Source organism: Gopherus evgoodei, chromosome 15 (assembly GCF_007399415.2).
Source record: "Gopherus evgoodei ecotype Sinaloan lineage chromosome 15, rGopEvg1_v1.p, whole genome shotgun sequence".
Taxonomy (NCBI): Eukaryota; Metazoa; Chordata; order Testudines; family Testudinidae; genus Gopherus; species Gopherus evgoodei.
This window is the reverse complement of record NC_044336.1, coordinates 2,900,296-2,928,291: the sequence shown is the minus strand read 5'-3', so window position 1 is coordinate 2,928,291 and position 27,996 is coordinate 2,900,296. Positions and strand designations below refer to the sequence as shown.

General features: G+C 46.4%; 1 protein-coding gene across 2 annotated transcripts in view; it reads left to right on the top strand.

Moving 5' to 3' along the window:
* Nucleotides 1-27,996, top strand: part of GAS7 (growth arrest specific 7) — a 112,082-nt gene that overhangs the window by 25,609 nt on the left and 58,477 nt on the right. For both annotated transcript variants that reach the window (XM_030534848.1, XM_030534847.1), the window contains exons 2-4: nucleotides 396-473; nucleotides 12,032-12,117; nucleotides 20,065-20,118. In XM_030534848.1, the coding sequence (XP_030390708.1) occupies nucleotides 12,061-12,117; nucleotides 20,065-20,118 (111 nt within the window). In that variant the 5' untranslated portion in view covers nucleotides 396-473; nucleotides 12,032-12,060. The remainder of the gene's footprint in view (nucleotides 1-395; nucleotides 474-12,031; nucleotides 12,118-20,064; nucleotides 20,119-27,996) is intronic.

Sequence of the window (27,996 nt, the reverse complement as noted above, 5' to 3'; positions counted from 1 at the left end):
TGGGCTGAGATCACTGTAATCTGCAGGTCAGGAAAAGAAGTCCTTGTAGGCTAATTAAATACTTTGCTAAAGCCAGGTGCACTTTGGTGAGAACAGCACATTAGCTAGGGCTTGTGTTTATGCAAGGTGGCACACCCTATGATGCATGGAAAAATGGCTAATGAAGTGGGCAGGATGGGGGAGCCAGGTTAGCCGGCAAGGAGAGTTGCACAGATGGAAGATGGGGTGGGATCGCTGTGAGAGGGTGGGCGGAAGCATCGGGCAGTGGGTAGCTCTGCACAGGCCGAACAGGGAGCTGGCAGTGGGTGACCCATTCATTCTGTGACTGTGGCCCATGGCATTGTGCCAAGCTTGTAGAGCCCTGGTGCACTCACTGTGCTGTTCTCTTTGAACAGAAACCACGTGGGAGCGGCCGAGCAGCGTGCCTGGGACCCCCAGGAGCCTCGGGAGCCAGAAGAGTGCTGTGCCTGCAGGTACTGTTTCCTCGGCTAAGCCTGCCCTGGAGTTTTGCCCAGGCAGCCAGGAGGGTGAGGCATTTCCAACTGGGAAAGGAGCTCAGCGTCCCCCGTGCTCTGGCCTGACAGGCTCTTCCCAGCTCAGGCATGACTGGCGGGCTCCAGGGCAGTGGCTGGTGCCTCTCTCACCATTATCATCTCCCCAGCCCTGAGCTACAGCTGATGTGGCTCTGCCCCCTGCAGAAAGCCAGCTCAGCTACAGCTGCTGCCCCAGGGGCAGGGCAGACCCCCCAGGGGTGCAGGAGGGAGACAGGGTAGGCAAAATCCCCACACAGGATGCAGCCTGGGTAACCCAGGCCTGCTGGATGTGGCGCTGTGTCTTCCTCTAGTGACATCTAGACTAGCTAGGGATTGGTGCTACAGCCTTGGCTGAGAGACACGTGTCTTATGGCTCAGGCAGTAGAGGCTCACACATTAAGCTCCAAAGGGCCCAGGTTTGATCCCAGCCGCCACAAATCGAGGTCTGTCGACCTTGCACCTGCAAGGGGGAAAGACCTTAGCCCAGCTCATTGACCATGCCAAGGAGCCACACAGCAGTGTGAGAGCCAAAGTGTGTGCCCTGCTTGGGGAAGCCCAGGACAAGCTCACAGCTCAGCAAATGCCGCTGGGCAACAGCCCATGTCCTGGTGACAAGGCCTCTGTCAGCTACAGCATGTGTGGAGGGGAATGCTGCATGGGGGAGGGGAAGAGAGTGCAGTGTAGGGGAGGGGAGGAAAGGGGAGCACTGCCCAGAGGAGCTTTAAAGAAAGCAGAAGGGAGTGCTGCATTGGGGAGGAGAGGAAAGGAGGGAGGGGAGTGTTAAAGGGAAGGGAGTGCTGCATGGGGGAGGAGAGGAGTGTCAATGAGAAGGGAGTGCAGCATGGGGGGAGAGGAGGGAGGAGAGTGTTAAAGGGATGGGAATGCTGCATGGGGGAGGAGAGGGGGAGGGGAGTGTCAACGGGAAGGGAATTCTGCATGGGGGAGGAGAGCAGAGAGGGGAGTGTCAATGGGAAGAGAGTGCTGCATTGGGGAGGAGAGGAAAGGAGGGAGGGGAGTGTTAAAGGGAAGGGAGTGCTGCATGGGGGGGGGAGGGGAGGAGGGAGGGGAGTGTCAAAGGAAGGGAGTGCTGCATGCGGGAGGAGAGTGTCAAAGGGAAAGTTGCATTGGGAAGGAGAGGAGAGCAGTGCACACAGGGAAGGGGAAGAGAGAAGTACCTTTCCTCTGGGCCTGGCTCCCACCGCTTCACAGTGAAGAAGGCTGACAGTGCAAAGTGGGGAACTCCTGGGGGCAGTGTGGGGAGTCCCTGCAGCGGCCAGGCAGTGCCCTGTTAGAGGAGGCAGGCCCACACGTAGCCCTACCACCGCAGGGAAGGGTAAGTTACAGCAGCAAGCGGTCTGGTTCCCAGAGCTCCCATTCACAGTCCCCTTGTGTAGGGGCTGCTGAAGAGTAGACAGGGGGTCTGGGCAGATGGTGGGCCTGGGGCAGTGCTATGCTTGGGGTAGCTGTGACTCTGCTGAGCAGAAAGGGGAGCCCCACAATCCCTTCCCATATCAGGAACCAACTGAAGCGCACACAGCTCTGAGGAGGGGCTGAAAACAGACAGAGCCATTGGATCATGTTATATTTTTCTCTGCTAGATTGAAGAGCTCATTATCAAAATTTTGTTCCCCATTATAGACCGTAATCAAGTCCCTCTTTACTCTTCTCTTTGTTAAACTAAATAGATTAATGTCCTGGAGCGTGTCACTCTAAGACATGTTTTCCAATCATTTAATCATTCCTATGGCTCTAATCTGAACATTATCCAATTTATCAACCTACTTCTTCAATTGTGGGCTCCAAAACTGGACCCAGGATTCCTGCACCAGTGCCAAATTCAGAGGTAACACAGCCAATCTATTTCTGCTCGAGATTCCCCCATTTGTACATCCAAGGATCCCTTTCTACAGATCTACACCAGCTGGGGATCTGGTCCATTGAGTCCAATGGAGCGATACCAATGTATCCCAGTTGAAGATCCGGCCTTCACTTTGCCCGTAGATTCTGTTATGTGAGTGTCCATGCAGGCCACATCGCTCCAGGGCGGGGGAAAGTTTGAAGCTGCAGGTCAGATGTTTATTCAGCACTGGTGAGGCCACATCTGGAGTATTGTGTCCAGTTTTTGGTTTCCCCACTACAGGAAGAATGTGGACAAATTGGAAAGAGTCCAGTGGAGGGCAACAAAAATGATTAGGGGGCTGGAGCACATGATTTATGAGGAGAGGCTGAGGGAACTGGGATTATTTAGTCTGCAGAAGAGAAAAGTGAGGGGGGATTTGATAGCTGCTTTCAACTATCTGAAGGGGGGTTCCAAAGAGCAGGGAGCTAGGCTGTTCTCAGTGGTGGAAGATGACAGAACAAGAAGCAATGGTCTCAAGTTGCAGTGGGGAGGTCTAGCTTGGATATTAGGAAAAAATTATTTCACTAGGAGGGTGGTGAAGCACTGGAATGGGTTACCTAGGGAGGTAGTGGAATCTCCATCCTTAGCGGTTTTTAAGGCCTGGCTTGACAAAGCCCTGGTTGGGTTGATTTATTTGGGGGTGGTCCTGTTTTGAGCAGGGGTTTGGACTAGATGATCTCCTGAGGTCTCTTCCAACCCTAATCTTCTATGACGCTCACTCAGTAGAGCCCCACCCAGCCAGCCACCAGAATGGGCTCATTTAGTTCGGAAGGCTGCACTTCCAGTGCCCATTTCCTGGCACCTTGGCCGTGAGCCCCAGCCCCTGTCAGTACTGCACTGTCTGCAGCCCATGCTGACTGACCAGTTGCTCATTAGCTGGTTGCAGTCCCATCAGCCGAAGGGAGGGGAGACTTCCCTGGCAGTCACCAACACAGGCAGGGGATCTGTAGAGCCATACCTCCCACCCAGACCCACCCACCCTTAGGCTCAGAGCAAGCAGGGCTAGTTTGCAAAGGTTTCAAATTCTGCGTTCTTCGTGGGAATGCAGGTGACTCAATTTGTCCCCTATACGCGGGGGACAGGCTCAGCTGTAGCACCTCCCCTGCCTTATACCAGGGTTCACTCTTCAGGGAGTGCAGCCCATGACTGGGAGAGAGAGCGGAGGGAGAGGAGTAGCTGGGGATCCAGCTTTCGGGCAGGAACTAGCCACAAGCACCTTACTCCTGAGAGGGGTGGGTAGAAAGCAGCCAGCAGCAGAACTCCACTGGGGCAGAGACGGTGGGGGAAGAAGGGGTGTTGTAAGTTCTTGAGCACCAAGTAATTTTATCCCTTAAAATACTAAAAATGTGGAGTGCAGATAAACAAGAAATGGTAGGAGATGGATCTGATTGGCTATCTCAATGCCCACTCAAGGATGTGATGCCCTGTACTGTAGGCACATTGGGGTTCTTCGCAGGCATTAGGGGAGGTACTGTGTAATGAAAGACAAGCAATATACTCCCACAGGATTAATTGCCAGCCTCCTGTAAGTAAGGAAAGGAAAGAAAGAAACAGATAAACAAACCTCAACCCAGACAGAACACAAGCAACCAGAAAACAAAGATTCCTTCAGTTACACATTCCTCTTGTGTCTCTCTTGGAGAGCTGTCCTCAGAGATTACACCTTGAAGAGTGGCCTGGTCTCTGGGATGCTCTCCTCTGTGTAAGTTAGGACCAGAGTGCATTATTCCCCAGCTCAGCAATGAGTCCTGATTCAGAGGTGGGCACAGGGGCTTTGTCTAAGGGTCAGTGAATCCTGTTTGGTTTATCATGGATAATCTAAACAGTCGATAAATAGGCAGAGGTGAGTGACCTCAACTAAGTCCTATGAAATTGGACAAAGTTAATAAAAGAACCAATTCAAGGAGCAGTGTGGAGACAGGCAAATTAATAAATATTAAGAACTTTAAATTTTCAATTAAATCTGTTTATGAAGGTTAACTGCTGTCTTCTCTCCTGGTGCATGTGTTCTGGACAATCTGTTGTTTAACAGGAGAAGCTTTTAGTACCCTAAATTACCATAGTATTTCCATATCCCATTAGAATTATTGCAAGAACATTTAAATCTAAACCCTTGGCAGTGCTTTTGCAAACTCCATTTCACCAATAGTGCCGAGGTCTCTGAGATATCACCGTGTGCAGAAGCCGTGCTGGACTGAAAGTTACTTCTTGGTGCTGTGTTGTAGCTTCTTTGTTCTTCTTGGTTGTCTTGCTGCTCTTTGTTTGCTTCTTGAGGTGTTGGCTTGGAGGTTTGATGAGAATACATTAACAGGCTGAGTTTGTGTGAGAATGAACATAAAAGCTCAAGAGAGTGTAAGTGTGGAAGCATCAGAGTGTAAGTGTGTGTAAGAGCATAAAACCATAATCAGAGAGGGAGTCTCTCACTTCAGAGGAATTATACTCCTCTCTTTACATGATCTGACTGGAGCTGGACAGCACATCTCTTTCAAGGGCTTGACTGGAGTCAAGTACCAGCCACTGTCACCTTTCATTGGCTCAGCACCTTCATGGGCTGATTTTGATCGTGTCTTCCATTCTAGGTATGCATGTGCAGCAGGGCTGTAACTCTTTTATTCGTTCCATTTTCTGAGCTATCCCATTCGTTCCATCAGGTTTTAACAGGAGTTTAAATTCTGTTTCAAATGAATACAAACATTGCTATTTCCTATATTTCAGCCCTTAACATCATTTTAAATACAAATTATTCTTAAAGAGAGTCTTTAAACTTAAATGGTGATCAAATAAAACACTGTCTTTTCTTCTTAACTGTCCGTGGAGAAGTTCTTCTTGTCTTCCTGAATTTGATAAGGAGCTGCTTAAGCCCTGGCAGATAACTAATTAATTTCCCAATGAATATAAATAATTCTATACCCAAGTGGCTTCTTATAGTAGTTCTCAGTTCTAGCAAGGTCATTTGATTTCATATTTGTACAGAAAACATCTCATTATTCATATAACAATGGTATTGAGCAGTTATTGTATGGATTGATTAAATTTAAATACAAAACATTTGCAAATAAACATCTCAAACAAAGCTTATATCATCTTAGATATTTGAAAGACAATTCAAAGGTTCGTCTTCAAGAGAAAACATGAGTTAGTAGTAATCAGTCTTCTGTAAAACATTTCCCAACCATAAATGTTCCTAAAGTTTGAAGAATGAAGGCTTTAGAAAACATATAAAATAAATCAGTTTCAGTGAGGATATTTCTAGAATTCTTTGTGTGGGTTTAAAACTAAAGGTTTTTCTCTTTGCGAAGAGGAAGGGTGAATAGGGTGCTTTTATGGCTTTGTTTATGACTCTGGTAACACATCTTAAGCATCACTCGTCTTTGTAATATCCTGAATAAACCAAATCTCTTTATAACTTGTTTGGGTTTTTTAAAAACAAAGTACACGTGTATGCCAACCTTGTGTTTTTCACAAGGGGAGGTATCTTATTCTCAGAGAAGACTCTCTTTGTTAGTTGTTCGTCTTTTGACCAATTGTTTCTAGATTTGCAGCCTGCGATTTATAGGTAGAGCCCTGCGCGGATACAGAAATATGTATTCGCATCCAATCCGCTAACCACAAGAATTATCTGTGGATATTCACATCCAGAGATTTGGAGAGTTCTACACTGAGGACCAGGCTGAAGCTCCAAGGCATCGCCTGTGCCGGAGCCCAGTTGGGGAGAACCACGGTGGCAACTGTGGGGACCCTCCACCTGTCCTGGGTGGGGGACCCAAGCAGCCCCTTGCCAAGTGTCCCTGCCCCCCATGCCCCTGCCAAATGTCCCTGCCCCTCTGTCCAGCATCCCTGCCCCATAGCCCTCCCATTCAGGGCACGTGGAGAGACCTAGGCTCCCCACAGTTGCCAGAGTGGCAATCCTGGACCTGGCTCTGGGTGGCGGGGGGCAGCTCAGAGCCTGAGCAGCCTCCAGCCCGTGTTCCTGCCCCCCGGTCCACCGCCCACCCAGGACAGGTGGAGGATCCGTGTCAGAACTTTACTCTGTATCTGCATCCGCACTGCTATCTGTAGTAATGGTTTGTGGATATCCACAGATATAAAGTGGATACCTGCAGATTTGCAGGACTCTATTTATAGAACATTTAAAATTTGCAATTAAAGATTCCTATGAAAGGCACAAATCCAATAACTATAACGTAAGTACCTCTTTCCAACCTGGCTAGGATCTTGCCTCTTTGTGTTTGCCTGTCTGGTCTATTCAGATTGTAATCTCTTTGGGGCAGGGACAGTCTGCTTCCCTTTGTGTCCTGTGCACAGCACAAAGGAGTCCTGACCTCACTCCATGTGCTCCCAGAATATAAACAGTGACTCATTTCTAAGAGCACAGCAACACAGCACTGCAGGTTTCTCTCTCCCAACACCCCTCCCTCACTCCTACGGCCTTAGACATTGCCAGTTTAGGTGCCACTTGCAGCTCCGTGGCAGCTCATACTATCAGCCTGACAGAGTAATGGCAGAGCTCTAATAGCCCTGCAGCTGCCTGCCTGACATTCAGTCTCCCAGGAGCCCTCCAGTAAGTCACAGCCCAGGGGAACAGCCATTAGCAGTAGAAATGGCTGTTTCATAGATTCATAGCCCACGTCCAGACTACCCCGCCATATCAGCGGGTTAAAATCGATTGCTCGGGGATCGATATATCGCGTCTAGTCTAGACGCGATATATTGATCCCCGAGCGCGCTTACATCAATTCCGGAACTCCATCAACCCGAACGGAGTTCCGGAATCGACATGGAGATCCGCGGACATCGATCCTGCGCCGTCTGGACGGGTGAGTAATTCGATCTTAGATATTCGACTTCAGCTACATTATTCACGTAGCTGAAGTTGCGTATCTAAGATCGATTTTCCTCCCCTAGTCTGGACGAGGCCATAGATTCATAGACTCTAGGACTGGAAGGGACCTCGAGAGGTCATCGAGTCCAGTCCCCTGCCCTCATGGCAGGACCAAATACTGTCTAGACCATCCCTAATAGACATTTATCTAACCTACTCTTAAATATCTCCAGAGATGGAGATTCCACAACTTCCCTAGGTAATCTATTCCAGTGTTTAACTACCCTGACAGTTAGAAACTTTTTCCTAATGTCCAACCTAAATCTCCCTTGCTGCAGTTTAAGCCCATTGCTTCTTGTTCTATCATTGGAGGCTAAGGTGAACAAGTTTTCTCCCTCCTCCTGATGACACCCTTTTAGATACCTGAAAACTGCTATCATGTCCCCTCTCAGTCTTCTCTTTTCCAAACTAAACAAACCCAATTCCTTCAGCCTTCTTTCATAGGTCATGTTCTCAAGACCTTTAATCATTCTTGTTGCTCTTCTCTGGACCCTCTCCAATTTCTCCACATCTTTCTTGAAATGCGGTGCCCAGAATGGACACAATACTCCAGCTGAGGCCTGACCAGCGCAGAGTAAAGCGGAAGAATGACTTCTCATGTCTTGTTTACAACACACCTGTTAATGCATCCCAGAATCACGTTTGCTTTTTTTGCAACAGTATCACACTGTTGACTCATATTAAGCTTGTGGTCTACTATGACCCCTAGATCTCTTTCTGCCATACTCCTTCCTAGACAGTCTCTTCCCATTCTGTATGTGTGAAACTGATTGTTCCTTCCTAAGTGAAGCACTTTGCATTTATCTTTATTGAACTTCATCTTGTTTACCTCGGACCATTTCTCCAATTTGTCCAGATCATTTTGAATTTTGACCCTGTCCCCCAAAGCAGTTGCAATCCCTCCCAGTTTGGTATCGTCCGCAAACTTAATAAGCGTACTTTCTATGCCAACATCTAAATCGTTGATGAAGATATTGAACAGAACTGGTCCCAAAACAGACCCCTGTGGAACCCCACTTGTTATACCTTTCCAGCAGGATTGGGATCCATTAACAACTACTCTCTGAGTACGGTTATCCAGCCAGTTATGCACCCACCTTATAGTAGCCCCATCTAAATTGTACTTTCCTAGTTTATCTATAAGAATATCATGCGAGACCATATCAAATGCCTTACTAAAGTCTAGGTATATCACATCGACCGCTTCTCCCTTATCCACAAGGCTCGTTATCCTATCAAAGAACGCTATCAGATTAGTTTGACACGATTTGTTCTTTACAAATCCATGCTGGCTATTCCCTATCACCTTACCACCTTCCAAGTGTTTGCAGATGATTTCTTTAATTACCTGCTCCATTATCTTCCCTGGCACAGAATTAAACTAAGTGGTCTGTAGTTTCCTGGGTTGTTTTTATTTCCCTTTTTTATAGATGGGCACTATATTTGCCCCCTTCCAGTCTTCTGGAATATCCCCCGTCTCCCATGATTTCCCAAAGATAATAGCTAGAGGCTCAGATACCTCTTCTATTAACTCCTTGAGTATTCTAGGATGCATTTCATCAGGCCCTGGTGACTTGCAGGCATCTAACTTTTCTAAGTGATATTTTACTTGCTCTTTTTTTATTTTATCTTCTAAACCTACCCTCTTCCCGTAAGCATTCACTATATTAGACATTCCTTCAGACTTCTCAGTGAAGACTGAAACAAAGAAGTCTTTAAGCATCTCTGCCATTTCCAAGTCTCCCGTCACTGTTTCCCCCTCCTCACTGAGCAGTGGGCCTACCCTGTCCTTGGTCTTCTAATGTATTGATAAAAAGTCTTCTTGTTTCCCTTTATTCCCATAGCTAGTTTGAGTTCATTTTGTGCCTTTGCCTTTCTAATCTTGCCTCTGCATTCCTGTGTTATTTGCCTATATTCATCCTTTGTAATCTGACCTAGTTTCCATTTTTTATATGACGCCTTTTTATTTTGTAGGTCACGCAAGATCTCGTGGTTAAACCAAGGTGGTCTTTTGCCACATTTTCTATCTTTCCTAATCATCGGAATAGCTTGCTTTTGGGCCCTTAATAGCGTCCCTTTGAAAAACTGCCAACTCTCCTCAGTTGTTTTTCCCCTCAGTCTTGATTCCCATGGGACCTTGCCTATCAGCTCTCTGAGCTTACCAAAATCCGCCTTCCTGAAATCCATTGTCTCTATTCTGCTGTACTCCCTTCTACCCTTCCTTAGAATTGCAAACTCTATGATTTCATGATCACTTTCACCCAAGCTTCCTTCTACTTTCAAATTCTCAACAAGTTCCTCCCTATTTGTTAAAATCAAGTCTAGAACAGCTTCCCCCCTAGTAGCTTTTTCAACTTTCTGAAATAAAAAGTTGTCTGCAATGCAGCCCAGGAACTTATTGGAGAGTCTGTGCCCCGCAGTGTTATTTTCCCAACATATATCTGGATAGTTGAAGTCCCCCATCACCACCAAATCTTGGGCTTTGGATGATTTTGTTAGTTGTTTGAAAAAAGCCTCATCCACCTCTTCCTCCTGATTAGGTGGCCTGTAGTAGACTCCCAGCACGACATCACCCGTGTTTTTTACTCCTTTTAGCCTAACCCAGAGACTCTCAACACTTCCGTCTCCTATGTCCATCTCCACCTCAGTCCAAGTGTGTACATTTTTAATATATAAGGCAACACCTCCTCCCTTTTTCCCCTGTCTATCCTTCCTGAGCAAACTATACCCTTCCACACCAACATTCCAGTCGTGTGTATTATCCCACCAAGTTTCAGTAATGCCAACAATGTCATAGTTGTATTTATTTATTAGCACTTCCAGTTCTTCATGCTTATTACCCATACTTCTTGCATTTGTATATAGGCATCTAAGATACTGGTTTGATCTTGCCTCCCAGGTTTGCCCTGACCCTCCTTCCTCACTGCCATTATAGCCCATGCTCCCTCCTGTTTCCAACCCATCTCCCAGGTCTTGTTCCCCACTTACCTGTGGGGTTTGCTCACCTGTCCCCATCGAAACTAGTTTAAAGCCCTCCTTACTAGGTTAGCCAGTCTGTGCGCAAATAAGGCCTTTCCCCTCTTCGAAAGGTGAACGCCATCTGTGCCTAGCAGTCCTTCCTCGAATAGCATCCTGTGGTCAAGGAAGCCAAAGCCCTCCTGGTGACACCATCTTCGCAGCCAGGCATTCACCTCCACAATGCATCTGTCTCTGCCTGTGCCCCTACCTTCAACAGGAAGAATCGAAGAGAAAACCACCTGAGCTCCAAACTCCTTAACCCGTACTCCCAGAGCCCTGTAGTCACTCTTGATCTGCTCAGTGTCACACCTCGCAGTATCATGTGTGCCCACATGGATGAGTAGCATGGGGTAGTAGTCAGAAGGCCGGATAATCCTCGATAATGCCTCTGTAACATCTCGGATACGGGCCCCTAGCAGGCAGCATACCTCCTGGCATGAATGGTCAGGGCGACAGATGGGTGTCTCCCTCCCCCTCAGCAGAGAGTCTCCAACCACCACTACCCTACGTTTCTTATCAGTGGTGGCAGCAGACCTCCCAGCCTTAGGGGTACGAGGCTTCCCCTCCTTAACTGTTGGGGGTGATTCTTTCTCTCCTGTATCAAGAAGAGCATAACAGTTATCTTTTACCACAGCAGGAGGGTTTGTAGCAGGGGTGGAGCACTGCCTGCTGCTAGAAGTAACCAGCTGGCTGTGTCCACCCTGAGCCTCCTCCTCCACTGGTGTGTCAGATACACCCTGAGGCATCTCCTCCTCCACTGGTGTGTCAGTAGTCCTGTCAACTGGGACAGCTATGTCAGCTGTCTCCACATGGATACTGTCCACAAACATCTTCTGGAGCAATCATCCCGGAGTGTGGTGGAGCCAGGAGCAGATGCTGAGGGCTATGTACATGGATTCTTCCCTCATTTGAGACAGGATCAGTGTCCTCTATCCCCATTTCTCAAGCTCTATGCAACAGGCAGCTGCAGACATCCATCCCTTAGGGAGACATTCAGATTTGGGCATGGACCCAAGCTAAATGCTCTGAAAAGGATGATCCAGGATGTATGAGCCCCTGAAAACTGAGAGTGCAGAAGTCCTTTGCACTCATAATTTATTGTCAGGACTGGTTTCTGCTTTATTCTTAGGGTCGGCTTTTCAAGGAGCAGATGCAGTATCCAGCCCCAAGCAGCACAAGTCAGGCCTGAGAAAATCAGGGGATGGACTTTCAAATGTTTTAAAATGTAATCAGCATTGGATTGTTGTCCTTTGCCTCTGGTTTTCAGGGTGCTGGTTTGTGGAACAGAAGGGGAACTAGTATCTGCGACATGGGGGGACGAAGTAGGTTGTTGAGAATTGATTCAAGTTCTAGGGCGTCTCCCTTAGATCCTTTCTACAGCCGTCTAGCTTTGCTGACTTCAGCCTGCCCCGGAGCAATGAGAGGAGGCCTGGGCCCAGAGGCTAGACGCACTAATGGGTTCTGGGTTGGCATTGTCCCGTCCAATTCTGTCAAGTCAGGCCCAGGCCTGTTTAGAGGTCTGTTCAGTTCAGGCACTTCTGGGGTAAGACGGCACGTAGGGAAGGGAAGTATCCTGTTATAGGGTTCTGTGAGTTTACCATTATGATAAATAAAGTGACCAAGAACCATTGAAAGTCTGTATTTAAGTATTTGCTGCCTAGAGCAGCCTTTCTAACCTCCTCTGTGTGTTCCTTACAGCGAATGGATATCACACCCCTGTGACGCCCATGCATCAAATGGAGCCTGGTCATATGAGTCTCCGAAAACCCAGCGGGGACCCCCAGGTAGGTTTTGGGGAACATTCTGAGCAGGACTGTAAAGGACTAGGGTAGTTTGTGAGCCCTCCAGTGACACTCACAGTGAGCATGCTTTAGAAGCCGCCAGAACCCAGTCAGAGCCGCAGTGTGTATGGAGCTGAGCCAGGCATGTTTGTGTATAGGCAGCAAACAGTGGAACCCCACTGTACCATGAAAAAACTCATACAGATACAGACAGACATCATCTTCCTTTCCAAATGCAAACAGATGGACATCGTACCAAAAGGACTAAAGGTAAACAGCTGCTACTCTGAAAACTGTACTGTGTGGTTTCCTCATGGTGCTTTGTTGTGAAGAAAGTGATAGACACAAGGAGGCCTTTTGATGTTGAATGATAAGATAGCAATGTGCTAGCAGCAATCCACTAAGTCTCTCCTATAGGGACTGTGGTACAAAAGCTAAGTTTGAAAATGCATTTAAATGGCTTTACCACCCAGTAGCCATGTGTCGAGTGAGGGCATCATTGCTATGGTTACAGTTACACCTCCCTTTTAAACTTCAGTGAGTTACTGATAATGCATTAACCCCCCCAAAACGTTTAGTATCATCTTCAAATGCAGGCCCTAATCCTGCAAGCATACATATGCTTAACTTTACTCCCTGAGTAGTCTGAATGAAGCCAATGGCACTACTCATCTGCATAAAATTAAGTATGTGAATAAATATTTACAGCACTGGGGTCTGTATCACGGTGAGTACTTTAACTAGAGCTTCATCTAAACCATTATTTAAGCTAGTTTTAAAATGCTGGTCCCAATACAGAACCCTGGAGGACTCCACTTCCCCAATCTCCACAAAGAAGATACACCTTTAACTCCAACCTTCTGCTCTCTCCCTACTGACCTGTTCTAAATCATCTGTTTAGAGCAGTTTTACAATAATCTATCATAAAACTTTGTCAAAAACGTCTGAAAATCCATCTATACAAAATCATATGGTTCTGCTCTTAGAGTAATAATTAATTCATTCTAAGACAGTAATAAAATATCTGAAATGATTGACTTTTCATAAGCCCACAGCAGTTCACATTTCACCTACCTTACTTTCCAATATAGTCTTAAGCCATCTATAAATACTTGCACATAAAAAACCTCAGAAATCTACCTCTCTATTCCTGACCTCTTACTCTTGTGTGGCAGACACTTCTCTTGGATGCCCTGTAGTCCACTCAGTCTGGCAAAAACACCACTCCTCATTTCCCCTTAAAGGCCCCTCCTTCGTGTCCCATCAGTGTCATCCTTGACTCTTCCCCCCTCCATAATCACTCACAGACAGGCTACCAAAGGAAAACCTTGGTTTCAGTCCCACTTTGAACCCAGTCTATAGCCTGCTGGCTTTGTTGGCTCTAACTGTGTCTTGTGTCCATATGATTTGGGAACCGGTTTTTAACAGGAGATGTGGGTGATTCTAAAACCCGCCATGGTGAGTACTTTATGAGGCAGCTGACCATGTGTCACTGTGGCCCAAGGCCTGGGCTGACACAGCAATATGCCCATAAGCTGGTTCAGCACACTGACATTCTGCAGTTTGGCTGGTCCTCCTTCCTCCAAACTCTATGCCATAAGCATCCCCGAGTTCTTTGTCCCATATACTTTTGATGCCATGTATGTTCTTGGAGCATGAGGGAAGGATACTGCCCAGTGTTCCCAGAATGCACCTTTACAGACATGATTAAACAGCAACAAAGAGTCCTGTGGCAGCTTAAAGACTAACAGATATAGTGGAGCATAAGCTTTCGTGGGTAAATACCCACTTCTTCAGACGCATATAATGGAAATTGCCAGAAGCAGGTATAAATATGCAGGCAAGAATCAATCTGGAGATAATGAGGTTAGTTCAGTCAGGGAGGGTGAGGCCTCTTCTAGCAGTTGAGGTGTGAACACCCAGGGAGGAGAAACTGCTTTTGTAGTTGGCTAGCCATTCACAGTCTTTGTTTAATCCTGAGCTGATGGTGTCAAATTTGTAAATGAACTGAAACTCAGCAGTTTCTCTTTGAAGTCTGGTCCTGAAGTTCTTTTGCTGTAAGATGGCCACCTTTACATCTGCTATTGTGTGGCCAGTGAGGTTGAAGTGTTCTCCTACAGCTTTTTGTATATTGCCATTCCTAATATCTGACTTGTGTCCATTTATCCTTTATGAGTAAACCGGATGACTAGTGCAAACTAGGGCTGTCGATTTAATCACAGTTAACTCACATGATTAACTAAAAAAAAATATGATTAATTGCACTGTTAAACAATACCAACTGAAACTTATTACATATTTTTGGATGTTTTTCTACATTTTCAAATATATTGATTGCAGTTACAACACAGAATACAAAAGCAGCAAAGAGTCCTGTGGCACCTTATAGACTAACAGATGTATTGGAGCATGAACTTTTGTGGATGAATACATGCGTGCATCTGACGAAGTGGGTGTTCACCCATGAAAGCTCATGCACCAATACGTCTGTTAGTCTATAAGGTGCAACAGGATTCTTTGCTGCTTTTACAGATCCAGACTAACACACCTACCCCTCTGATACTTGACAGAATACAAAGTGTACAGCGCTCAATTTATGTAATTTTTATTAGAAATATTTGAACTGTAAAAATGATAAACAAAATAGTATTTTTCAATTCACTTTATACAAGTACTGTAGTGCAATCTCTTATCATGAAAGTGCAACTTACAAATGTAGATTTTTTTGTTACATAACTACACTCAAAAACAAAACAATGTAAAACTTTAGTGCTTACAGGTCCACTCAGTCCTACTTGTTGTTCAGTCAATCGCTAAGAAAAACAAGTTTGTTTACATTTACAGGGGATAATGCTCAGGGCCGGCTTTATGGAGGGCGGGGCCGAATTTGAATACCTGGTGGTGGTCTGGGGCTTCGGTGGCAGGGGGTCCAGTCTGGGTCTTCCGCAGCACCAAAGGACCCCCCGCCACCAAAGACCCCCGGAGTGGACCCCCGCACCACCAAAATGCCGCCGAAGCCACGGACTGCTGCCAAGCATTCAAATCATGCCCCGCCCTTCATAAAGCTGGACTGCGGCTGGGTAAATAAACAAAAAAAATTTAAAAGGTGCTTAAGGCACAGGGCCCTAGCGTGCGGCCCTCTTAGGCGCAGGGCCCGATTCAGGGAAATTGGGCTAATTCGCCTAAAGCCAGCCCTGATAATGCTGCCCACTTCTTAATTACACTGTCACCTGAAAGTGAGAACAGGTGTTCGCATGGAACTGTTGTAGCTAGCATCGCAAGATACTTATATGCCAGATGCTCTAAGGATTTATATGTCTCTTCATGCTTCGACCATTGTTCCAGAGGACATGCTTCTATGCTGATGACTCGTTAAATTTAATTAATGCATTATTTTTTGTGACTGAACTCCTTGAGGGAGAATTGTATGTCTCCTGCTCTATTTTACCCACATTCTGACATATATTTCATGTTATAGCAGTCTCGGATGATGATCCAGTACATGTTGTTCGTTTTAAGAACACTTTCACTGCAAATTTGACAAAATGCAAAGAAGGTACCAATGTGAGATTTCTAAAGATAGCTACAGCAGTCAACCCAAGGTTTAAGAATATGATGTGGGATATGATCTGAGCAGGACACGGTGTGGAACATGCTTTCAGAAGTCTTAAAAGAGCAACATTCTGATGCAGAAACTACAGAACCTGTACCACCAAAACAGAAAATCAACCTTCTGCAGGTGGCTTCTGACTCAGATGATGAAAATGAACATTTGTCGGTCCACTCTGCTTTGGATCGTTATTGAGCAGAACCCATCATCAGCATGGATGCATGTCCCCTGGAATGGTGATTGAAGTATGAAGGGATATATAAATCTTTAGTGCAACTAGTATGTAAATACCTTGTGACACCGGCTACAACAGTGCCATGCAAACCCCTGTTCCCACTTTCAGGTGAGATAAACAAGAAACAAGGAGCATTATCTTCTGCAAATATAAACAAACTTGTTTGAGCGATTGGCTGAATAAAAAGTAGGACTGATTGGACTTGTAAGCTCTCAAGTTTGACATTGTTTTATTTTTGAATGCAGATTTTTGGGTTTTTTTTACATAATTCTACATATTTAAGTTCAACAATCACGATAAAGGGATTGCACTACAGTACTTGTAGGATGTGAATTGAAAAATACTATTTCTTTTGTTTTTATACAGTGCAAACGTTTGTAATAAAAAAAAATGTAAAGAGAGCACTGTAACCTGGTATTCTGTGTTGTAATTGAAATCAGTATATTTGAAAATGTAGAAAACATCAAAAATATTTAAATAAATGGTATTCTATTATTAACAGTATGATTAATCACAATTAATGTTTTTAATCACTTGCGAGGCCTAGTGCAACCACACAATCCTCTCACTTGACCTAGTTACAAACTGATCACAAAACACTTTTCAGTGGACTGCTTGTACGGATGAGTGCTGGTTACCATTTCTTCTAGGACAGCACAAAACTCCCTCTCTTTCTGCTAGTTACTACTGCCAAAAAAGGGCAGCAGCTGTTGCAAAGATGAGATATTCTAGGCCAGCACTTAGCAAAATCTGAAACTTTAGCTCTATTTAACCCCATTTTTTGTTTGTTTAAACACTTTTCATAGTTTCATAGTGTTTAAATCCAGAAGGGACCATTAGATCAGTGGTTCTCAATCCAGGGTACATAGAGGTCTTCCAGGGGGTATGTCAGCTTCTCTAGAAATTTGCCTAGTTTTACAACAGGCTACATAAAAAGCACTAATGAGGTCACTATAATCTAAAATTTCATACAAACAATGACTTGTTTATATTGCTCTATATTCCATACATTGAAATGTAAGTACAATATTTATATTCCAATGGTTTTATTTTATAATTATATGGTAAAATTAAGTAAGAAAGCAATTTTTCAGTACTAGTGTGCCCGTGACACTTTTGTATTTTTATCTCTGATTTTGTAAGCAAATAGTTTAAGTGAGGTGGAACTTGGGGTACACAAGACAAGTCAGACTTTCGAAAGGGGAACTGTATTCTGTAAAGATCAAGAGTCACTGCACTAGCTCAGATAGTCTGACCGCCTGCATAGCACAGGCCATTACATTTCTCGCAGATACTGCTGTATTGAGCCCAATAACTAAAGCATTTCAGTCCTCAAGAAACTAAACTGAGGTGAGTCACAGTCAAAGAACAGGAGAGACTGAGGTGCCCCCACCACCTGAGGCCACTGCAATGGCAGGGGATTCATTAGGTGAGATATACTCCTAGGATCCCAGCAGGCAAACTACACCCAATACTTCAGAGAAAGAAAAAAACAATCTGATGGCTGCCAACCTGACCTGGGGAAAATTCCTTCTTGACTCAAATCTGGTGATCCCTGTGACCCTGAGCATGCGAGAAGAGCCACCAGCTAGGCATCTTGATGGAAGATTCTTGATGGAAGATTCTCTGAACCACTTCAGAGCGCTGATGCACCCCACATACTTTCCTGTCTCCAGCTGTGGCCAATTGCTGATGCCTCAGAGGAAGGCAGAAGAAAACAAACAAAAAACAGAATAGATCTGGCCAATTGTGCATTGAGGAAATGAATTCCTTCTTGACCCCTGCAGGTGCCTTCCAGAAGCCCTGAAGCATAGATTTGAGTATAATCATGAAAGTGCAGAGTTGCAACAGTCCTGATCTTGTCCAGGGCAATGTAGAGCTCCCTGTTCTCTCCATGTCCAATGAAGGAAGAGGATGAACAGGAGCGTAACAGAGGGTAAGAGACTCACCTTGCGGCACCTCCTGCTGGTCATTGGGAATTAGCTCTTTCCAGCACAGAGTGCCCTCTGCAGGCCAGTGTCCCCCTGCCACTGGCCCCCGTGTCCCTCCCAGGATCCCGGTGCCCTTTTACCTGGGGTGCTGCCCCTCCAGGCAATACCCCACAGATCTAGGTCTCCCCTCCCCAGGGAACCCCCACGCTCTATCCCCACCTTGCCTCAACCTCTGGGCTACTCCCAGTCACCATCTACTCCCCTTTCACTGGGCCCGACTGCAGTCTATGTAAGCCGGTCATCATAGGCAAGGGAAGTTTTGACTTGCTGCCTTTCCCTGCAACCCAGTACCTCCAGGGGCCTTGTACAAGGCCCTGCAGCCTGAGGAGTTACTGGCCCAGAGCTCCCCAGCTCCTCTGGCGTTTCCCCAGCCCTGCTTCACTCCAATACCCTTTAGCACTCAGGCAGCTAGGTCCATCTCCTTCCTCAGCTTGCTCCCGGCCCACTGCCTTCTTATAAGGGCCACCTGGGCCCTAAGCCAGCCTCAGCCTGATTGGGGCATGGCCCAGCTGCTGCTGCTTTCTCGCAGCCACAGCCCTCCCCAGGAGCAAGCAATCACCCCACTACAAGGAGGATTCATGAATTCACAGACTATCATGAACCAGGGACCACCATGACCATCCAGCCCAATGCCATCCACCCAGGTGGTAAAATTTCTCCCTCAGGCTGGATTCAAGCCCCTCTTTCACAAAGTTATTTAATCTAATTTTAAAAACTACAAGTGGCAGTGAACCCACTACCTCCCCTGCTAAGCTGTTCCAATGTTTAATCACTGCTAGGAAATTGCATCTTGTTTCGAGGCTGAATTTGTCAAACTTCCATGTCCAGCCATTTAATCTTGTTAGGTCTTTGTCATCAAGGCTGAAAACACCCCGCTCTCAGATCTCTGTTCCATGATGTGTCAGTGCCTAGACACAGTGATCAGGGCAGGTCTCAATTCTCTCTTCAATAAGCTGAGTAAATGGAGTTCCTTGAGCTTCACATAGAAAATCTTGTTTCCCAGCTCCTGGATCATTTGGTGGCCCTCCTTTGACCTTGCTCCAGAACTTCCAATCCTTCCTGCAGTGTGGTCACCAGAACTGGACACAGTATCCTAGTAGTGGTCCTACGTATGGTCTGTCCACAAGCAAGATTATTTTCCTTTAATATTCCCCTTTTCATACATTAGCCCTTTTTGCACTGAGAGCTCATGTTGAGGTGATTGTTTGCAGTGACCTCTAAGTCTAAGTTGGTACAGCACAAGGCCCTGCTCAGGATCAGGGCCTGTGGGCATTACTAGAATGGAGAATTAGTTGAATTCTCCAAAGTGACACATCCCCTCAGGATCATTTCAGAGCTTGGCCATGTGGGCAGTACCATGGGGCACAGCAGGTTCAGTGACTCCGGGGGGCTGCACAGGTACAGTGCTTCAGTGGATGGGCATAGTGCTCAGTGGATGGATGTAGAGGGTACAGTGGCAGTGGTGGCCCAGGGGAGGGGCCCAGCCAGGAAGGGACCCAGGGCTCGGTGGAGGTGCAGTGGAGGGGTGCAGGGGCTTAGTGGAGGGGCACTGTGGAGAATGGGCACCAGGGCTCAGTGGAGGGGTACAGGGGCTTAGTGGAGGGGGCTGGGGGCACAGTGGAAGGGTGCAGGGCTTAGTGGAGGGGTGCAGCAGGGAAGGGGCACTGGGGCTCAGTGGAGGGGTGCAGGGGCTTAGTGGAGGGGCACTGTGGGGAATGGGCACCAGGGCTCAGTGGAGGGGTGCAGGGGCTTAGTGGAGGGGCACTGTGGGGAATGGGCACCAGGGCTCAGTGGAGGGGTACAGGGGCTTAGTGGAGGGGGCTGGGGGCACAGTGGAAGGGTGCAGGGCTTAGTGGAGGGGTGCAGCAGGGAAGGGGCACTGGGGCTCAGTGGAGGAGGGTGGTGGCTCAGGGGGTCCTTGGTGCCCAAGGCTGCTCCTCAGCTCCTGCCCGGCCTCCCCCCATGCCCGCATTGCTCCCCTGCCCACTGCCCCGCCTTTCTCGGCCAGACACTGACACCTTTCAGTGATTCACTCCGCAGCTCGGGCCAAGCACACTCACGCACTCTCCCACCATGGAGCGCGTGCTGACAATGCCTCTTTCCTCTCTCTGCAGAGTCCGGGGTCCCCGCGCGTGCCCAGGAGGCTGGCCAGGGAGAGCTCGCGGACGGTAAGTACAGCCAGGACAGCCAGCAGCGCTGCAGGCAGGGGGTGAGGCCTGGACAGTGATACCTGCCGCTGTGCCGAGGGCCAGCAGTATGTGGGGCCAGCTTCTGGGGCAGGGCAGAGCAGCCTGGGATGGCAAAGAAAGCCCCCGATGGGTGGAGTGGTCCTGGGCCAACCAGTCAAACCAGAGGGCACATTTCTAAAGCTCAGTCTGGGGGCTCCCTGCTCTGTTTTTAAGGGACACTGAAGGAAAAACAACTTTAACAAAACAGCCTGAGTCAAACATGTCAGGCCAGTTCTTAGCTAAGTGGCCACATCACAAAAATGAAATTGACACTAATTGCAATCCTGTGCGTACTGCCAACAAGAGGCCCTGAGTCTCAATGAGCAATAGACATTGAACTGCCTGGAGCCCCTAGCAGGGCTCCAGGCAGAGGTGAGCAACATTGTTTTGCCTGTGTAGAACCTGTTCTGTGAATGAATGGAAATAATCATTCTTCCAGGCTACCAGGCCAGCATCTTTCACCAGCACTGAAGGTCGCACCCCGAAAAACAATACAAATCAAAGTGATACAATTTCACAAGAGATATCTGTGCCCTGAAATATCATCCATACCTATTGTGTGAGGACTTCTGCCAAGAGTGGCCCACGGGGCCTACATTCTCTACCCATTTTCTGCCATTCTGTATGCTTTTAAGCATGTACATGCACTGAATTCCCCAGACTTAGAAGAAAAAGAGTGATTTCATTCTAGCACTGACAGAGGTGAAATGGACCTTTTCCTTTGCTTCCAAGTTTGTTGGTTTTGTCAGATAAAGTTACGGCTCACAATAATTGGATGCATCTTCTGCTGCTCTGAGATTTGGAAAGTGCTTAGTTAATCTGTATGTTACATAGTGGCAGAAAACTGACTGAGATCCAAAACTCTTTCTAAATCTGTCTTCAATACAAAATCTAGAAAAGAAGTCCAAGCAATTAGTAAGGAATGCTGACTCTGCAGAATAACTATTGCTGATAAACAGCTGGTAAGGAAGTACTTGGGAAATGTGAATAACTACTGTACAAATCAGCTGTTCTGGGTGATGTGTCTAACAAGCTTACTGATCCACTACCATTTCTTTTTTTTTAAACTCAGGGACAATTCAGGAGGTAATGAAATACTGGAGAAATAGAAATTTAGCACCTTATTTTCAATGAAGAATGATTCTGGCAAATACCACCCTAGAAGTGGAACTTCTCTCTCTAGCTGAAAGAGAGTAATGCATCCAGTTTGGTGGAGATTTCTGGTAGAAAGTGCAGGGATTGCTGGTAGGGTCAGTGTTCATTAACATCTTCATTACTGAACCACATTGAATAATTTCCAACTTTGCATTACAGAAAAGGATGTTATTAATCTCCCTAGATGAAACTTAGTGATGGTATCTGGGCTTTAGTGTTCAGTTCTGGGCAGCTCAATGCCAGAAGGATATTTAAAAGTGGAAGGAATTCAGAGAAGAACACCACAACTGCTTGGGGCTGGATGGGATTTACTTAAGAGGAAAGATTAAAAGAACCAACTGAGCTAAGCATTGACTAAAGGAGAGGGGAGGGAGCATGCTCATAATCTACAACTATTCGAAGGGTATAAAGCCCAAGGGAGGGAGAGGAGTTATTTGAAGTCATACATGGTAGGGGCGTAACTAGGAGTAATGGGATGACCTTGGGAGAACAGTCTGTTGATCTGCCCTTCCATCAGTGAGGAGTGCTCTTGTGCTCATGTGCAGATTTGTTGCAGGCCATTTTGGTGGCCACTGGTGAATCACTGAGCCTCGATGGGAGTTAATTCAGTTGTCTGAGTGCCCATATGATGCATCCCTCTGCTGTGGTGGCCCAGTCACCTCCGTCAGTCCTGCCACTGCTGTCCCAGAGTGCACCAGTCACTGAAAGAGTGGCCAGTCTGGTCACCTTTCTGTCCAGCAGTCAGCTAGCAGTTTACATAGCCATGCAAGCTGTGTGGAGCTCACTTGTAAGCCATTTCAGAGCAAGAAACCTCCTTGTCCTGCGCAGTGCTTCCCAAGGTTTGGTAAATGCCGGTGCCCCTGCTTGCACCACTCGTGAAGTCCTCACCTTCATCTGCCTGGGGTGTTGGGCATGTACATTGCAAACTGGGAATGTGGCACAGGGAGGCCAGGAGGTAGCCACTGTCCACACTGGCAGTCGAGTGCTCTGAGGGATTGGCAGCAGCGATAGGACCAGATAGGGTGTATAAACACACCTAGCACAACAGTGAAACACCAGGAAATTCCCCCAGTGTGTCCCTTCTGCTGTGAATTACACCTGGTCCTCTGCAGGTATCCCACCAATCAGTCCCTCTTGGTGATCGACAGTCCTCACTGTTAACAAATTGCACTTTATTTCTCAATTTGTCATTAAACCCATACAATAATATACAGGTGATAATTTTGAAGCCCTTCAAATTTCTCTGGTATTTAAGGAGTACTGTGGGATCTTATGCTACTTTAACCAAAGATGCATACAGTGCTAAAATCTTTAGTTTACAAGCCAATTCAAGGCTTCTTCCTCTCGTTGTCTATGAACTGTCAGTTCTCTTGTCAACAAAGTCTGTGTGATTTAGGCTGAACTCTTTGAAACACTCAGGGTTTCTCCCAGCAGGGAAACACCATTTCATCTTACAAATTGTACTACTCTTAGTATAAAGAGTTTCTCCAGCCTCCACATTCTCAACTGAGTTAGTGATTAGGCATGATATCTAGACAACTAAGACAAACGATGAGTGAAATACAAATACATGTCATACATTTTAGTCATTCAGAGGGTTTTAACTCAGGCACATGCTTTCTGGGAAGCATTTAGCTTAACATAACCATGTTGTCAGTTGGTGAAACAATATATGTATAACTAGGCTTGGCAGACTTTGTTTTTTTAATATAATTTTGACAGATCATAGAACCATAGAATCTCAGGCTTGGAAGGGACCTCAGGAGGTCATCTAGTCCAACCCCCCAAAGCAGGACCAATCCCCAACTAAAGCTTCCCAGCCAGGGCTTTGTCAACCCGACCTTAAAAACCTCTAAAGAAGGAGATTCCACCACCTCCCTAGGGAACCCATTCCAGTGCTTCACCACCCTCCTAGGGAAAAGTTTTTCCTAATATCCAACCTAAACCTCTCCCTATAAATAATGTTTATTTTAAGTTGGGTTACCATATTTCAGGTTCCCACAAAGAGGACATTGCTGGAGGGGGAACTGGGGGGTTTACAGTTGGAAGGTGCTGGAGAGGATATTGGAGGGTGCTGGAGGTGTGTGTGTGTACTGGTAGGAGTACCTGGGGGGTGGTGGAGAGTGCATTTTGGAGGGGGTGTTGGAGAAAGAGATGCTGGAGAAGATACTGGAGAGGGCCTCCCTGTGGGCCTCTCCCCTGCCCCAGGGCTAGGAGCCGGAGCCTGGGTGGGTGGGATCCAGCAGCTGCAGGGGAGGGATCAGTTGGGACATGGAGCAAGCTCTTTCTGAGCTGTAACATCTGCTACATAAAAATCCCGGACATTGCCTCTTAAATGAAAAATCTGTTTGGATAGAGGACAGAGTATCAAAAAAGAGGCCATGTCCAGGAAAACCCAGACATATGGTAATCCTAATTTTAAGCTGCTTTTTTTTTTCCCTTCAGTTTTTATCAATTTAAATTTTCACAGGTGAGGGAAATTATGGAGAGTAAGACAATATGGAGAACTCAGTAAATAATTATTTCATGACAGTAGACACTGAGGTTCAAAAAATTAAAGCTTTAACTGTTAAAACACAAATTGTCAACATCCCATGTTAAAATATACCAAGTAAATATCCTTAAATCAAACTCTAGTAAGTTCCTAAGTAATTTTTCTTACATTGCCTGTCAATAAATGTCAGTTATTGATGGAAATATTTTTATCAGTTTCATATGTACGGTGAAATGGCCATTTACTAATAAAAATCTAATCCTTCCAAGACTGTGTATAAGTCATTTTGCTACTTATCAGTTGGAACTGGCCTGTTCTCCAGCTCATCTGCACAGTTGCAATGACTGGTTCCTTGAGAGAGTTCATTCATTCAGGTAATTCACTCAGGGTGCTGTGATACCAAGTTCTTGTCTCTTCCAGATTTTGCAGCAGTCTCCCTAGATGGTACTTTAACCCAGGGGTCCTCAACGCGGTGCCCGCAGGCGCAATGGCGCCTGGCGGGACATCTAAGTGCGCCTGCATACTGGCCGCCGAAATACAGCTGACAAGCTGCGTCATCCAGAGGTGTCGCTGCCAAAATGTTGCTGATTTTCGGCAGCATTTCAGCGGCGACGCCTCTGGATGATGCTGCTTGTTTTGCGGCATTTCGGTTGCGATGCCTATTGACTTTGCCACTTGTCAGTGGAATTTCGGCAGATTCTCATCTGCTGCCACGGTCCTCCGTGGCTCGTCGTCTGGCACCCGCCGGATGAAAAAGGTTGGAGGCCACTGCTTTAACCGATAGGATTAATAGGTGCTTGTCAGTAATAGGCTTTAGTTGTTAACAGCAGGAGGTGTGTTCACTGGGCTAGGTAATGAGTCTTTCTTGTCCAGCTGATTCTGGTGCATGGAGTACCATGCTGAACAACACAGGGCATATTATACATGATGCAGCAAAGCACAGTCAGATAGCAACCCAGGCTTTTGCCAATGATTTGAAAAGTCCATCTAGGTTATAAGCTGTGTTGCTTCTCATCATCATGATAATAAAATACTGATGGAATAGAATTGTAAGATGCTAATACATCATCTTGCTTCTCTCCAAATACAGAACAAAAAAGGTTGTGGAATACGTCTGCCTTTTGTGAATCGTGGTTAATAATTTTATGTCCTTATCATAATGGCACTATACCACTGTTTGGATTTCATTTGTTTTTGACACATTTAAAGAATTGCTTCTTACTGGGCATAGATTTTTCACCGATATCTTAATCAGTAGTTTGCATTTGCTAACTGCTGTAGTCATTGCTACCAGCTTCCTCATTTTTCAGTTTTGTTTGTTTATATTTTAATTGCTGTTTTAATTTCCCGCTGAACCAGAATGATTTTTTAACCAAAGAAGCCTTCTTACCTCATTGTAGAGTTGTGGGGTTGGGGGCATCTAACAGAGCAGTTTTGTGTCTGTTGCTGATATCGTGTGGATTATAAAGACCTGGCCTATTTGCAGGATTGGGAAAGTCATTCTCAGGGGTTGAGGACTGTGGGAGGCGCTTGTGAAAATACGGGTGGTCTAAAAGTCAGTTGCGACCGTGAAGTATTTGGAAACTGCAGCATTAGAGGATTGTTGCCTGAAGGACTGTGGAGAAAAGCTGGGTTTGGGAGATGGCAGATGGCTTGGGATACAGGACTCGGGAGCATGTTCCAGGGTTAAGGGGCAGTTTGGGGAGAAGCATGGAGATACTTGTGGAAGGAGTGCACAAAGAGGGAGTCAGAACTGGCCAAGCACAGGATGTGCACAGGAGAGTTGCAGGGACCTAGCAAAGAGATGAAGCTGGTCATAGTGTGGTAAGAGACGCCATGGAAAAAGCAACCTGCTCTTTCTATTATCTTTGATCAGCACCTGGAGGCACGGGAGCAGCTGCTTACTGAGCTTGCAAATTAAGTTCCTTGGAATGTCTCTCTCAACCTGTGCAAGAGTAGTTAAAGCAAATGTGTCAACCCCTCCCCCCGCAGCTGGTTTCCTTGGCAGTAAGGACAGGAAGAGACAGAGCAATCTTGGGTTTCTTGGAAAATCAACATCTCCTGAAGCCCATTCCTGGTATGGAAGCAAGGAAGGGAAGAGGCCTGACAGGCTGAACCAGCGGTAGTGGGAGCTCTCTTAACCATAGACTCACTCCTGTTCCCATTGAAGGCAAAGGTGAAACTTTTGTTGATCGCGATGGGAGTCAGACTGAGCCCAGTGTGCAAGAGTAGGTTCGAGAGGAGGGGCCTGTTGGTAAGGTGAACCCAGGCAGGGTTTGCGCTTCATGGGATTCCAGGGATGGGTGAGGTTTGGAATCAGCTTGGTTCTCAGTCTGTGGAAGCCAGGGGTCCTCCCCGACCTCCGACTCCATGGCTCCAGCATAGAGTAGTCTCATGCTCCTGTGGGGTTCGGCTGGCCAGCATGCTGTGTGAGGTAATGCCAGCCTGGTCATTGTGGCTTCCATTCTCACAGTGCCAGGGACATCACACTATAAAACCAGAGGCTGTAGACACTGTGACTATAGCACAAGGATGGCCAAACCGCTGCTCATGAGCTGCATGCAGCTTTTACAATTAAAGTGCAGCTTGCGGAGCCCTACTGCATTACCAGACTTGGGGGAGGGGGAGGGCAGCTCGGGACCTCTGTTTTGCAGGGGAAAGGTGGGGTTGGGGCTTCTGCCAGTGGGGAGGGTGTTCTTCGGGCTTCAGCCCTGCAAGGTGCATCTGTCGGGGATCAGGGCTTCAGCAGGAGTGGGCCCAAGCCCCGGCAGGCACATCCTGTGAGGCAGAAGCCCCGAGGTCCAGCAGGCACACCTCGGCTCTTGAACTTCTGAATATGGTTATATGTGGCTCGGAGGGTCAGTAAGTTTGGCCACCAATGCTATGGTGTATTGCAGTGGTTTTCAAACTTTTTAGGTTGCACCTCTTTCCAAATAATGGAGTCTACCACGTACCACCTTCTGAGATAGTGTCATAATATACATATGATTAGATTGCTAGGTCTTACTAAATAAAATGCATTGTCCACCATTGCAGGATTTTTTCACATACTTCCTGACAAGAGCATGCATACCCCTAGGGACACAAGTACCCATTTGAAAAACAGTGTGTATTGCATTATGTTAGCAGATGACCGTGTCATCCAAGTGCATTGTGATAATGCATATGCACAATGGCAGAGTAGAAGGTGTGCACACACCCTTGACACTGGTATTTCCTGCCTTGTGGGCAACTTCCATTGTAATCACAGGGTTGCGTTCATTTTGGGATTGTCATTTAATTAAATAAACATCCTCATTTTGTCCCAGAGGACGTTTCACTTGGGCAGTATGCCATGCCGACCCAGCAGTGTCTGTCAGGAGCTCCCCAGTTGACTGCACACAGGAAGCAACTCTTTCATTTTGCCTTTTGAGATTTTACTGCTTTTCCCAAGTATTTTTCAAAGGTCCTTTCAGTCTAATCCACTTTGGAGATCAAAGCAAAGAGGGGAAAAGTGCAGTGTTAGAAATCAGTTCCAATAGGGTGTTAAACTATTCTCTATCTGCTGTAAATGGTCCAGTGTACAGGGACTGAGAGCTGCTCCCAAATCCTCCTCTGTTCTGGGTGTAGAGGACAAAAGAAGAAAGGCTTAACTCCAAGAGATTGGCCAGCCCAGTCCTAGGATCCTATTTAAATCCCTCCAGCTGATGATATGATTTGGTTCAAGAGCAGCTGTCATAAACAGATAGCTAAGGGTTAATGTCTCTTTCACCTGAAGCACCTGACCAGAGGACCAATCAGGAAACCGGATTTTTTCAACTTTGGGTGGAGGGAATTTTGTGTCTGAGGTCTTTGTTTTCTGTCTGCCTGCTTTCTCTGAGCTTTGGAGAAGTAGTTCTGTTTTCTAATCTTCTGTTTCTAAGTGTAAGGACAAAGAGATCAGATAGTAAGTTATATGGTTTCTTTTCTTTGGTATTTGCATGAATATAAGTGCTGGAGTGCTTTGATTTGTATTCTTTTTGAATAAGGCTGTTTATTCAATATTCTTTTAAGCAATCGACCCTGTGTTGTGTCACCTTAATACAGAGAGACCATTTGTATGTATTTTTTCTTTCTTTTTATATAAAGCTTTCTTTTAAGACCTGTTGGAGTTTTTCTTTACTTCAGGGAAATTGAGTCTGTACTCACCA